This window comes from Lepidochelys kempii, chromosome 14 (assembly GCF_965140265.1).
Source record: "Lepidochelys kempii isolate rLepKem1 chromosome 14, rLepKem1.hap2, whole genome shotgun sequence".
Classification (NCBI taxonomy): domain Eukaryota; kingdom Metazoa; phylum Chordata; order Testudines; family Cheloniidae; genus Lepidochelys; species Lepidochelys kempii.
In genome coordinates, this window is record NC_133269.1 from 23120008 (window position 1) to 23135050 (window position 15043).

Genomic DNA, 15043 nt, shown 5'->3' on the forward strand with positions numbered 1-15043 from the left:
CAGCACTTCCGCACCGTTGTAAAGTGTGCAGTGTAGACATAGCCTAAGTTTCCCAGACCTGACAAAGAGCTCTGTGTAGCTCAAAAGCTTGTCTCGCTCACCAACAGGAGTTGGTCCAGCAGAAGATATTACCTCACCCACCTTGTCTCTCATCTTGAACAAGTCATTTCATATCCCAGTGCCTATTTACCAATCTCTAAAATAAGGAAAATAGCACTCATCTACCTTACAGTGGTGTGAGCTTAGTTAGGAGTGAAATTTATGCTAGGGAGCAGATTATTCTGTAATTATCTTCTACAGGGTTTCTTGCACCTTACTCTGAAGCATTTAATATTGGCCACTTTCAGAGACAGGACATTGGACTAGATGAACCAATGCTCTGATACAGCAATTCCTATGTTCCTAACAAATGCTTGTAAAAACGCTTTGAGAATCTTTGATTAAAGAGCTGTATGCATGGAAAGTGGTTAGTTTTGGGGATGTTTCTTATGGGTAAGAAAGCTATTTGGAATTCATGTAACTATAAATTAGACCCAAAGAGCAATGTAATGTGGTGATTGTATATTGTACAACAGACATAGAAAGAAATTATCATGTTGACAGAGAAGAACACCAAATCAAGTGGACTTTTTGAAGTGTAAACATATAAGACTATTAAGGATGTGATCTTGAATTAATTCCAAGACATACATTCACTTAACAAAAAACATAGCTCATCTTAAGGGGAAAAAAATAGGTACCAACTGTGGTGAGAAAGACTGGCATTCCTCAGGAAGGAGATATGATTTTCACTGCCTTTCCAACATCCACCCTGGGAATACACATTTTAAAGCACCTTCTTCTGTGTCTTCTTTTACCTTTGGCGGCCGGAGAGAAGTTTGGGTGATTGCTTTTCAGAAGTAAAATACTCAGCGAGACCAAAGGAAAGAAACTGGCTTATTGAGAGGTTTCAGAGTAGCAGCCGTGTTAGCCTGTATTCACAAAAAGAAAAGGAGGACTTGTGGCACCTTAGAGACTAACCAATTTATTTGAGCATGAGCTTTCGTGAGCTACAGCTCACTTCCATGGTATGCATCCGATGAAGTGAGCTGTAGCTCACGAAAGCTCATGCTCAAATAAATTGGTTAGTCTCTAAGGTGCCACAAGTCCTCCTTTTCTATTTGAGCATAAGCTTTCATGAGCTACAGCTCACTTCATCGGATGCATTTGATGAAGTGAGCTGTAGCTCACGAAAGCTTATGCTCAAATAAATTCGTTAGTCTTTAAGGTGCCTCAAGTACTCCTTTTCTTTTGGCTTATTGAAATGGCAGCTCTGGCATGACAAAGGTAGTGCAGCATGGCAGAAAGGGGCTCTCTTTAGCTTGTGGCGAGCCTGGTATATTGTTCATGTGAATAGCTGGAGGATCCTGGTCACTAGGTGTTAATGAGAATCCCAGCAGTGGCTCTGCTCCAGATGTTGTAGGCTAACTGAGATACATGACAGCTCTATACTGTTTACACATTTAAACAGCACTTACTAGCTTCACACTAGGGACTTGGAGATGCTATTTCCCACGGAGACCCACTGGCTAATCATGTTGCACCTGTTAACTCCTTCATTACTGCCACTCTTTAATCTACCCGGTTATTTCTATGCTGGTCATTAATTGTATTAAAAATGAAAGTTATTCAGAACTCCATTGTGTTTGTAGTTTCACACCATACACAGAGCACAAAACCAAAGAAAGCTAATCTCACAATAAGAGGAGGAGCTGGACCATGCTTCCCTGTAGCCCTCAGATTTTCAAGGCCAAAAGAGATCATTGTGATCATCTAGTCCAACCTCCTATATATCACAGGCCAGAGAAATTCCACAAAATAATTCCTAGAGCAGATGTTAGAAAAAAATCCCCTCTTGATTTAAAAACTGTCAGTGATGGAAACTCCACTACAACCATTGGTAAATTGTTCCAATGGTTAATTACACTCAATGTTAAATATTAACACCTTCTGTCCAGTCTGAATTGTCTAGCTTCAGCTTCCAGCCACTGAATCACGTTAGACCTTTCTCTGCTAGACTGAAGATCCCATTATTAAATATTTGTTCCCCATGTAGTTACGTATAGACTGCAATCAAGTCACCCCTTAGTTGTCTCTTTAAGTGACACAGATTGAGCTCCTTGAGTCTATCACTATAAGGCAGGTTTTCTAATCCTTTAATCATTCGCATGGCTCTTTTCTGAACTCTCTCCAATTTATCAGCTTCCTCCTTGAATTGTGGGCACCAGAACTTGACACAATATTCCAGCAGTGGTCACATCAGTGCCAAATATAGAGATAAAATAACCTCTTCCATTCGAGATTCCCCTCTTTATGCATCTTAGGATCACAGTAGCTCTTTGGGCCACAGTATCATATTGGGAGCTCATGCTCAGTTGATTATCCACCATGACCCCCAAATCTTTTTCTAAGTCCCTGCTTCCCAGGATAGAGTCCCCCATCCTGTAAGTATGCCAGACATCATTTGTTCATAGTGGTATACATTTATATTTAGCCATATTCAAATGCATATTGTTTGCTTGCACCCAGTTTACTAAACAATCCAGATTGCTCTGAATCAGCGATGTGTCTTCATCATTATTTACCACTCCCACAGTTTGTGTGTCATCTGTAAACTTTATCAGTGATGATTTAACATTTTCTTCCAGATCATTGATAAAATGTGAAATAGTGTAAGGCCAAGAACTGATCCCTATGGGATCCCACTGGAAAAACACCTGCTCAATGACAATTCCCCATTTACGATTACACTTTGAGACCTATCAGTTAGCCAGTTTTTAATCCACATAATGTCTGCTGTATTAATTTTATATCATTCTGGTCTTTTAAAGACATAGGGCCAGATTTGCCAGCATGCTCTGGCTGCTATGTGCCATGCCAGTGACAGAAAACAGCCATCAACCCAGTTTAACTGGTCAGAAAAGAAGAGGTTAGGTGTTGCGAAAGTGGCACAAAGCAGTCAGAGTGTATGTGTGAATCTGGACTCCGTTCCCTTCGGCCACTTCTATACCCTGGCAATTCCATGGACTTCACTGAAGCTGCTCCAGATTTACACTGATGTGAGTGGGATCAGAATCAGGCCCTAAGGGATTGGTTTTACCACCTCCTTTGAAGACTTGGGATTTGGTGTCCTCAAACAGCAATACATGGTTAATGCCAATAAGCCACTTTTTACACAAGGGTAGAAATTATAAGCATAAAAACCAAGGAATGTGTGTAATGAGCATACTCACGGTAAAGAGACAAACCTTTCCCTTTGTAGTCATTCCTTTCCTGTGAATTTAATCTTCCTAGTACTCCTGTGACCAAGGATTCCATTAACTTCCACAGTGAGAATTAAACCCTAATATTATTCTGCATCAAAGCTATTCCAATATACTCTATAGAATTATCTTCAGCAGCAAAGCATTTGAGTCCTGCAGCTGAGAGAACAGTCAAATAAAGAGCACACTCACATAGCTCTGTTTGTGTCATTATTACCATTGTAACACAGGTAGACACCCAACAGACAAACTGAACTACAGGGCACCAAGGAGCTCATTTCACACAGCCATCTTTGGCGTAGGGTTTAAATAACAACTGTGCTATGCAAATCCGTGGTTTCGGCTGCAGAACTAGTTTTCATAAACTATAGCCCAGCCGCAGACTTGGGAAGATCTCGGAGCATTTGTCTTATGTGATTTATTTTTAATAATTATTTTCAGCAAAAATACAATGCCGAAGTGGCACATAGGAAGTTCTAAATTTCACAGGACGTTTATTAAAACCCCAGTAACTCATTTATGAAATATAGCTCCTTGTCTTCCATCTGTGAAAAACAGTGGTGCCTAAAAATTCACAGGGATCGTGAATACCCCTTCCACAAGCCTCAATTCATCCAGAATAAAATATCCATTAAAAGAAAGATCGGTACCACCACTCTTTCAGATTACACACATGTGTGTATAGATTACATATACCTACATACACATTCTGGACTAGATCCTCAGATGGTGTAAATCAGCACAGTTCAGTGGACTTTAACAGAACTCTGCTGAGTTACCCCAGTCGAAGATCTAATGCATGGATGAATGAAACATTTCCTGTATTCTGCTAAGTGTCACCAACCCTGAAACATTATATTTTTCTCTTTCATGCTGTTTAGGATTATTTCTGGAAGAAATTCAAAGTTTCACTAAAGAGAAGAATCTAGCTTTCCTACATCCATGAGTAATTTTTTTATTGTAAAAAGAAAAGGAGGACTTGTGACACCTCAGAGACTAACAAATTTATTTGAACATAAGCTTTTGTGAGCTGCAGCTCACTTCATCGGATGCATGTAGCTCATGAAACTTATGCTCAAATAAATTTGTTAATCTCTAAGGTGCCACAAGTCCTCCTTTTCTTTTTGCGGATACAGACTAACACGGCTGCTACTCTGAAACCTTTTTTATTGTATACACACATACATCAGTAACTGCTGTGCAGTTAAGACTGTGTTGTAATTTCCATTTAAAACTGGACTAAATTCTTCTTTTTCTGTCTATCTATCTATCTATCTATCTATCTATCTATCTATCTATCTATCTATCTATCTATCTATCTATCTATCTATCTATCAAATCTGGTAGATTGATAGCAGAAGAGAGAGAACGTGTGTATGTTGGCAGAGTAGAATTCTACTAAAATGTAGACTTGACATGACAGGTTTAGAAAAGGTTTTGCAAAGCACATATGTCTGCATTCTGTATTAACCTTGAAGTATCTTAGCTGTATTAATTTTCTAAAGGAAGAAGACATAGTGAGCCAAATAACCCTGTGCATTGCCAGTATTTTTCTTTGTTATTATTCTTGGTGTTCAAGAGGAAGACACAGAAATTAAATACTCTTTAAAGTCACATCTGATTATGATTTAAGCAAAGGAAAAACAAACTGTTCGGAGATGCTGCACAATGTTATTCTTATCACTGGAGCGGAATATTTTGGATGACAGGGCAAGTGATATATACTTTCTTTGTAAATAATGTGATTAAATATTCACAAATGATACAAGCACTCAGAAAAAGTTTCTCTCCAAGGGCTAGATTCTGTTTATGGTGGTGTAACCCCAGAGGAATGCCATCAATGTCAATGGAGTCACAGTGGTAGAAAACCAGTGTAAGAAGGATCAGAGACTTATGTATCATCAATGGCTAGAATTTGATGCAGAAATGAATAATACAGCATTAAGGCACTTTTAATAAAAGAGGTCCTCAGCTAGTGTAAATCAGCATAGCTCCACTGACTCCAATTTACACCAGTTGAGAATCTACCCAAGATATGCAAGTGCTTAAACACATGTGATGCTGCTGAAGCATTTTATAAGTGAGTATTGTTATATGTTAACTAGTCTTGGAATGTGGCTTAGATGACAAGTAAAAATGAGTTATAGCTGAGTCTCAGTTTAATCTCTGGTGGGCAAGTTTTCATACCGCAGCATTACCAGCGTGTGACATGACTAAGTCTCTGGCTAGAAGACCCCAAAGACTAGAATGGTAGAACTGGCTGGGGATTTTTCATAGGAAAATGCTGATTCATCACAACTGAAACTTTTCATGGAAATGTAGGAGAGAGAGAGAGAGAGAGAGAGAGAGAGAGAGATTCACCACAGAAAAGCCATGGCCTAGGGCACTTACTTGGTTCTCTCACATTTCAGGTGAGTGTCCAAACCACTGGGCTACTTTGGGGTGGGTCTCACTCACTCTTGTTCTCTTTGATTTTTTGCACAAATATTTTGAAAGAACTAGTTTTTGCTCCAGTGCAAAACCAAAACAAATGCTGAAACCTCTCTTCTTTTTTTTTTTTTTTTCGTTCTGGCCAGCCCTGTAGAATAGGGTTGCTACAGGCCAACTTTAAAATGTATTAATATGATGTGGGGTATGGGAGCATGACTGGAAAAGAGGGGCGGTTGTAGGTTAGATTAGAAGATTACTGGCAATGCTGGGAGTGAGGGGCAAAAGTGAAAATGTCTACAGGTCAGAATTTAGGTGAATGGGCAAAGCTGGGGGGAGATGCCCTCGGGACAAGAATGGGAGGGGGTTTGCTGTGGGACAGGATTAAGGTGCATTAGCAGAGATGTGGGGGACTCAGGACAAGGGAGTGTTGCAGATCAGCATTGGCAGAGCTGAATGCAGGAGCCTCAGGATCAGACTATAAGGGGGTGCTGGAGATCAGGAATAAGGTGCACGCCAAAGCTGTGTGGGAGCCCAAGAATGGGATAGCAGGGCATGCTACAGGCCAGGAGAGAGATACTTCAGCAAGAGCTGTGCAAGTCATGGGCTAGGAGAGGAAGGGTTCCTCTGAGTGGTGTTTGATGAGCTATCTGTGCCCACCTTATACTTGCCAATTTCTCACTCACTTGTCTTCTTGAATGTCAACATCACCTTTTAAAGGGAAAGGGAAAGCTGGGATGGGTGAAGCCTTCCTAACTGCTCCAGGAATATCTGCGCCTTGTCTGAGAACATGCAACTAACTACACACCACCAACCACAAAGCATCCTCCTGCCTGTCATTCTCAGGAACAACCCATGCCGGAATATTGCAGCACTGCCTGTAAATACGCTAAGAATCTTTCTTGAATGATAACCTAGATTATTGGAATTGTTTACAGCCAAGAGGATCTATATTTCTTGCCTCAGGCCCAGTTAAATAAATCATCCCCCAAGCACACTGCTGTTTCTCATTTCAGCCTTGGTCCTCATTCAAGTCCCTCATTAGAGACCCACAGTATTATTGGCTTGGCCAGTGTTTCTGCCTGAGACAGAAATGACACAAACACATCAACTCCACACAAACCCTCCTTTGCTCTCTCCTATTCATGGACCAATTGAAGGCACTTCACAGGGCTGGGACAACATCTTCAGAGGGAGTTGCTGCTTTAATTGATTTCATATAAAGTCAGCTGGAGAAAACACCACCTACTGTGTTCTCAGAAGGCGACTCATTGCCAGAGCTCTGTCAGTTCTTTGGAGCTATAAAGCCACTGAAACGTTCCTGATGCACAGCTTTATGAGCTGGAGGCTTCTCAGCTAGGCTATAACAGTCTGCCTTAAAAGCCGCCTGGATGGCCCACAACTGAGGAATTATTTACATTTAGGCAGGACTAGAAAGTGACCCTGCCCTTCTGGAGCTGTCATTGGATAAATATTTACTAACAATCCTAACCTCGCGCACGTCTGAATGCAATTCATTTGAGTCAGGCTTGACAGTGTATAGTCTGAGCTAACCGATGCAATTGCTCCCTAGGCTCGAACTCCTCTGCATCACAACTTATGGGGAGGCACCTGTGTAGCGTGGGCTGGGGCCTTAGTCTGTGCCCGGTAGATGTGTCACTAGCAGGCTTATTCCCCACCCAGAACTCATGAGACATGACCTGTCCCGGCTGCAGCGGGTTATGTGATCTTGGTGAGCCGGGACAAGGCACCTTTCTGCCTGGGCTTTCCCCGGCCATCTCTGACCCAACACCGCCAGCGTGCGGGGGCACTAACCCCGACCCCGCTGCAGCATTCCTCTCGGCCACCTACCACGTGCGCTAGCAGCTTGCGGGGCCCGACGCCGAGCCCCCCGATCCGCCTTCCTGCCCCACCCAGCCCCCCGGGGCACCGTTCAGCGGCACCGGGCATGGGAGCGGGGGGGGGGGGGATTAACCTGCACCCAGGGCTTGGCCAGGGTCGGCTGAGCGTCCTCTCCTAGGTCTCAGGGCTGGAAGGAAGGCTCCATGCCCGGCTGGATCTCCCGCCCGCTTGCGAGTCTCCCCTGGGCCAGGGCCCCGCGTCCCGCGCTCTCCGGGGTCCCTGCGGCCGGGCACACCCGCCTCCCCACGCGCCTTAGCCCCGGCGCTCTCGGGCCGGGGCCGGGGGCTTGACTTACCCACGCACTCGTTGGCCTCCCGCGCCGTGGCCCGCTGCCAGGGCCGGTCGTAGTGGAAGGGCTTGCAGCGGTCGCACTCGGGCCCGGCCGTGTTGTGCTTGCAGTCGCAGACCAGGTGGTCGTCGCGGTCGCGGACGCAGCGGGACGCGTGGCCGTTGCACTTGCAGCGGCCGCCCACCTGCAGGTCGGAGACGGCGTAGAAGTAGGAGTCGCGGGCCAGCTCGGAGTCGTCCTCGTTCTCGTCGCCGAAGGTGTGGAGGCGGCTGAAGGCCACCTTGATGTCGGTGGCCGTGACCCAGTCCTGCAGCACGGGCGAGTTGTCGAAGTCGTGGGCCGAGGGGCGGCCGTCCAGGGTGCTGAAGGCGATGAGGCCGCCGGCCAGCGGCCGCATGTCGGTGTGGGAGTCGGTGCAGATGGCCTCCTGCTCGTTCTGCTTGGTGATGGCGGCGCGGCTGGGCTTGGCGTACATCTTGCGGCACTGGGCCGAGTAGAACTGGAAGGGCACCCAGCTGCGGCCGTAGTCCATGGACTTGTAGATGGCCATGGACTCGGGGCGCGGCGAGCAGAACTGCAGGCTCACGTAGGTCACCTCGAACTTCTTGCCCAGCGAGAGGGTGAGCGTGACGTTGTGCGGGTGCTGCACGAAGTTCTCCGACTGCCAGCAGGTCAGGTTGTGCGGGTTGTTGAGGTCGGTGAGGAAGGCGGGCGGGTGGGCCCGCCGCGGCTCCGAGGCGTTGCAGAGGTGGCAGGTCCGCACGCGCTCCTCGCCCTTCTCGCTCACCACGCAGTAGCGGGCCGGCGGCCTGCCGCAGGTGCTGGACACCTTCACCTCCTTGCCGAAGGCGGAGTTGACGAAGTCCGGGATGCACCGCCGCGGGTGGCCGTTCTCGTCGTAGCAGGGGTCCGGCTGCGCCGGCTGCACCGCGAACATGCTCATGCCGTAGCCGCCGCGCGCGCCGCCCGCCAGGCACCACAGCCACAGCAGCGTGACCAGAACCCGCCAGCACTTCCCGGGCATCCTGCGGGCGCCTCCTCCGGGGAGCCTGGCGGCAAACAGAGAGAGAGAGAGAGAGAGAGAAGCGGGGAGGTGAAGCCGCCGTCACAAACCCAAGGGCTCCGCTACCCGGGCCGGCGAGGGAAGGCTGCAGCCCGGCAGATGGGGCGCGGAGCGCAGCCCGGCCCGCTCTGCTGGGGACCGGCTCTGCAAGCCGGGCGCTTCCCATCCAGCGGGATCGCTGCCCAGGCAGCGAACGGGAAGAGCCTCCCGTGCCAGGGCACTGCCCAGGAAACCCAGCCTGCAGCCCGGCGGGAAGCTGGCGGGTTGGAAGGAGAACTTTGCGCCTGCTGGAGGCAGAGAAACCCTGGCTGGATCAGAAGCGCAAAGCGACCCCGGCCCCCCTCTCCCAAGCTAGCCCCCGCCGCGAAGGCTGGTGGCTTTAACCCCCCTGCAGCTGTAGCCGTCGGAGACCAACAGGTGGGACGCTACCTTCTTCGCTCGTTTGGTTTTCCTCCTGAGGCACAAGGGTAACGTTTCTGGAGCTCCCGGGGAAGGTGGCACAGCCCGTCTTCAAGCTCTCAGCCGAGCGCTCCTGGCTTGTGGAGTGGAAGCGCTGGATGCTGAACGGTGTGTGGTTCAAAGAGCCCAGAGCATTCCCATCCTCAGACCAAAAAAAACAAACAAACCCACACACACACCCAAAAACACCCTAGTGGCGGGACTCTGTCCTTCCCTGCCTCCCTCTCCGCGCCTTGCAGAGAGCCTGAATGACGTTCCCAGCTTCTGCTGAGTTTGAGGTCATCTTAAAGGAGTGACATTCCGCTCACACAAGGAACACAACGACATCCACTGGTAGTTTATCAATAGGATGGGGAGGGGGGGAAACCAGGCAAAGCATCTAATTCAGAGAGAGGGGAGAGGAGCGCGTTGGGAGGGGGCAGGGGGCGACGGAGCAGACAGAAGGAATCGGGGAGAGCAGACTCTTTACTGCACATCGGCTATTTGAAAGCAAAGTTTTACAGCGCAGCAAAGACGAACCTTAGGCAAAGGAAGAGAGGAGCCGAGGCAGGGGGAGGGGTTTGCCGTTCCCACCCACTGCAATGGCAGCAGGATCGGGCCCTGCTCTCTTCCTTTGACTGTAGTAAGGACCTTCCTCGTGCTCTCCCTTGGGAAGTGCTGGTGTGTGTGTGTGGGGGGGGGGGTCCTCAGGCACAAACTCTGCTCTCGGTTACTCTATCGGCTCCGCAGGGGGTTGTACTGGGGGTCCTGAAGGGATCTGGCCGTCAGCCTTTAGCTCCTCGTTAGGTCCTTACTGTTATTTACCTCTCTGCACTCTGTCCGCGGGGCGAAGGGTTTTGTGTCATGCCAGGCACGGGGTGTAAAGACAAAGTCAGAGCAGAGCTTTCTGCAAGTCTGTTCGGGAAGCTATTGGGAAGGAGCAGCTGCGCCTGTTCAGAGGGAGCCGGGGAAATCATGTCTAAATAAACAAGTAGGTGCTGGGAGGGGGACTGCGCTGGTGTCTGAGGTTGAGAAAAGCCTTGGCACGCTGCTGAGTCGGTGGAAAGAGGAGTCTAGAGAAAGTTAGAGCAGAATCGGTACCCATCAGCTTCAGTGAACACAGGATCGGGACCCTTTCCACCCAGGGTTCGGTCCCGCTCTTCGGGCTCAGGCAGAACGTCCATCGGCTGCTCCGGCCTCTCCCTGGGCGTTTTGCCCCAGGAAAGAGTGCAGGATCGGGCCCCTACAGCTGTGCTCTCAAGGACAACTCTTATGCAAGGCCCTACGGGGCACTCCGTGGTTATACTGGGCGAGCCGGCACGAATTGGTCACTCTCGAGGCAGAGAACAGAGGCAAATCTACCCCGCCGGGGTTAGTCAGAGCGTTTGGGAGAAGACAGGGACCCTACGATAGGATCCATCCAGGTTTATAGAGCTGGAAATGTCCGCAGGCCCTAGCAGAGCACCGGAGCCCCCCCGAGACCTGGGCAGCCTCACGGGTTCCCGTCTCAGGTATATTCTCCGGGGAGCACATTGTCCGGGGGAAATAAAAAAACACCTACAAGGAAATTGTATGTGGGCGGGGGGCGGGGGGACGGGACTTTTTAAACTGCATAAAAGAAGTTCCCAGCGACTGTTGGGGCGATGGGTCCTGGCAGGACAGGGCCTCTTAGCCGCCTGCCGGGAAGATGTCAGAAAGGGGCGCAGATTTCAACACCCTCCCCCGCAAGACTGCTTTCCGAAACCCTGCTATTCACTTTATTCCCCCCCTCCCCCGAATCAGAGAGCTCCTTCCACCCCAATCGCTTTATATACACACCCACACACACATTGTATACACACACACAGTACACACAACTCACACACATTGTACACACACACAGTACACACAACACACACACATTGTATACACACACACAGTGCATACTACACACAGTGTACACACACACGTCTACACAGTACACACTACACAGACACACACACACTGCACACACATATTGTACACACACGTACCCAGGCGCGCTGTATAAAGTTCAGCGTATTTGTGCCGTTAGGGTACTTTCCATGGTGAAGGTCACTTCGCTGAACTTGCCGAGGATTCACTATTATGACCAGGGCCACCCCAGTTATGAGGGCCCCTGCAGGCTGGCTCTTCCCCAAGAAGCCCCTTTTAAGCCAGTTGTGGGTGCGCGAACAATGGGCGCTTATTGTATTTGGTAGCGCAACGCCTGCTCCTGCCCCCCTCGCTCACCCCCAAACTCCTCTGGACTCCAATTCCCCTTGCGCCGGGTGTTTTGGTGAATTGTTACCTCGCTTCAGAACAGCTAGGAGCGCTAATCATGCTGCATTAGCAAATGCAAGGGCTCCCGTCGGGCATGGGAGGGAAAAGGTCCAAATCAACCACTTGTTTGCATCCCGGGGATGAATCACAGCGTGTTTGGGCTTCAGCTAGACACCTGGAAATGCTTCTTGGGACGTTCATTTCCACCGACAAGTCACACCCTGCGTGGAAGAAGCTCCCTGCTCAGCCCTGTCTTCCCGACTGTCTGTAAAAACACAGCCGAGCCCCCTCCGTCAACCCGTAGCCCTTTCTTCCAGCTAAGGCTGCATCTCATGCTTGCTCTCGAGTGCGCAAATGAAAGGAAGCCCCCAGACTCCGCATCGGATTCCTTATCACCTGTGCTCCGGCTTTGGTAGTTCCTCACTAATTAGACCCACTGGATTATGTTACAGTGTAGATTATACAATAGAGGTGTCTATAATTAACAAGTTATCATGAATAACTAGCAAATAATCATACTTCATAGCTTCATCCTGAAAGAGTGAAACATATCTATATTCTGAATGAACCTATGAACGTGTCACTAATATTGATATGGTGTGTGTATTGTGAGCAGTGTTTCACTCTTTCTTACTGAAACTCCCAGCTCTTAGGACACTGATTACAGGTAAAGGAAAAGCCATCAATAATTTAAGAATAAACCGAAGAATAAATCAAAATGAGATCAGGGGACTGGCCCGGGTGACTTTCTATGGAATACCAAGATTTTGGATAGAATGGTTGTGCCTTTACCCACCCCCCTCCCATCCAGGATCACAGAAGATAGCTTGTGGGGGGGGGGGGGTGCCAAACTGCCTGAGTTGTCGCTAAACAGTGCACACTAGATAGCCTCTGTCCTCAGCTCACAGCACTGGGCCCCGGCAGGTAAAAGTTATTTTGTCCGTTAAAAGCGTGGCGGCCCCTTTAAAATCTTTCACATCAAACTCTTTCTAAAAGGCACGCGTGTCATTTTTTTGTCGGTTGTTCTCGTGGGCTGAATTCCCTCCGGTCTCAGTCCAACTTGGGGCCGCATCAGAAGACTAATTCCCCCCCACACGCCGCCCAGTTTCTCTGCCAGGCGGATCTACTAACTCCGGAAAGGTTTCAGAGGAACAGCCGTGTTAGTCTGTATTCGCAAAAAGAAAAGGAGGACTTGTGGCACCTTAGAGACTAACCAATTTATTTGAGCATGAGCTTTCGTGAGCTACAGCTCACTTCATCAGATGTTTACCGTGGAAACTGCAGCAGACTTTATATACACACAGAAATCATGAAACAATACCTCCTCCCACCCCACTGTCCTGCTGGTAATAGCTTATCTAAAGTGATCAACAGGTGGGCCATTTCCAGCACAAATCCTGGAAATGGCCCACCTGTTGATCACTTTAGATAAGCTATTACCAGCAGGACAGTGGGGTGGGAGGAGGTATTGTTTCATGATTTCTGTGTGTATATAAAGTCTGCTGCAGTTTCCACGGTAAACATCTGATGAAGTGAGCTGTAGCTCACGAAAGCTCATGCTCAAATAAATTGGTTAGTCTCTAAGGTGCCACAAGTCCTCCTTTTCTAACTCCGGAAAGACACGGAGACTTGTTCAAAGTTAGTGGGCCGAGCTATTCTCGCGTGTTCCCAGCGGCTCTCGCTAGTTCACACTAGCTGCGTTCGACTCCATGGGGGTGTTCACCCTCAACGGGTTGTTTCCTCTCCCTGAACCCAAGGTGTCATTCCCGTGTGCGTGGGAACAAGCCCATTCTCCGGGAGCACGCCAGTACTCGAATCCGGACTGCTAGGGTTCTGTTCTAAAGCGTGTAGACAAGGATCAGACGCCTTTCGGGGGGTGAATCAGACATGATTTTGCAGAGGCTCACTGACATACCCAGCACATTCCCCACACCATGCCACCGGCCAATACAAGAGGTGAGATATTGCTAGACCTAAACGCTGCCAGGCACCAGGAAAGTCCGATCCAAAGCCACTGAGTCCATGGCAGCCTCCCTTCTCTGGGGCTCTGAGCATCCCCAGGAGATGGCTCCCTGCTGGATAGATGCACTGGGTGGGAGGGGTGTCCGCAGGCCGGGTGCTGTGCCCAGCGCTCTAGGCTGGTGGGCTTAGCTGTGCACCGCCAGGATGCCCTCAGTGGGTGCGGGGCTGGCACAGCTTTCCGCCCCATTGCCAACCCCAGCGCCCTGCCCTGTTTACCGTCCCCCACCCCCGCCTGCGTTCCGCCGAGCCCCTTGATTAAAAGGGCAGTTCTATTTCTCCAACGGAGGTGCCCTTTCTGCGCGGGCTCCCTATGCATTTGTCACTCAATCTCCTGGGCTCTGGCGCTCCGCAAGCTGCCCCCTGTCTCTGCAAACCGCCGCGGTGACAAGCATTGCTCGGGGGATGGAAAGCGACGCGAATAGCCGCCTCCTCCCCTCCCCCCGCCCCTCTCCCTCTTTGAATTCCTTGCCACCGAGCTGAATAAAAGGGGTTGTTGTAAATTGAATTAGGGCCTGATTAATCTGCTCCCGCTCCTGCTCAGCCCAGCGGGGCGTCTTTGGCAGTGCAACCGCTCTCCCTGCAGGGCAGCCGGGCTCCGGCAGCCTGAGCGCAGCTTCCCTCCGGCCCCCGGCCCCCAGCCCTCTCCCCCTTGACAGCCCTGCTGCTGGATGGATTTGTTAACTCTTCGCCGTGAAACAGCCCGAAAGCCTCCCCCCCCGGGCGCTCTTACAGCTCCATCTCCCCAGGCAGCGCCAAGGCAGGATTACAGGAGCCTCATTAAAAGCCACGTTAACCCAGGACTCGGAATCGCCACGGGAGTTAGAGAGATTTGCCTGTCCCACACCCCACCCCCGCTCCCCGCACATACACCGAGGCAGAGGTGCAAGCCATGTTCCTGGCGCCCCCAAAGCCATGGCTCTAGGGACAGGCTCCCCCTTTATATGGAGCACATTTCAGGGTCCCCGGGGAGCTGGCTCAGGGAGAGGGGCTGGGGTGCGGGGTTACACTGTCCTCTCTGCAACCACCCCTTTGTTCAAAGCATTTTCCAAAGCAACCGGAGGGTGGGGATGGCTTCAGGTCCGACGCATCCTGCTGCTTCGAGGGGAAAACTGAGCAAAACGTGGGGGAGGAAGAAGTGGCGTAGGTGGGTGCGAACCGAACACCTCCAAATCTCCTTTCCACTTTGGAGGTGACTTCTCAGGGAGACCCACCCGAGGCTCCCTGCTCTCTGGGTTTCTCCCCCAGGGAAAGGAGCTTGTTTTAAAATTATATTTTTAAGCGCAGGGAAGTTTGAGGCTCCCCTCCCCCGAACGATGCGGT

General features: G+C 49.8%; 1 protein-coding gene across 1 annotated transcript in view; it reads right to left on the reverse strand.

The window, feature by feature from the left end:
• Positions 1-9484, reverse strand: part of NTN1 (netrin 1) — a 211001-nt gene extending 201517 nt beyond the window's left edge. Inside the window, exons 1-2 of the mRNA XM_073310452.1 lie at positions 9413-9484; positions 7927-8969 (exon numbers count right to left, since the gene is read on the reverse strand). Coding sequence (XP_073166553.1) covers positions 7927-8944 — 1018 coding nt within the window. The 5' untranslated portion in view covers positions 8945-8969; positions 9413-9484. The remainder of the gene's footprint in view (positions 1-7926; positions 8970-9412) is intronic.
• Positions 9485-15043: the final 5559 nt, after the last annotated feature.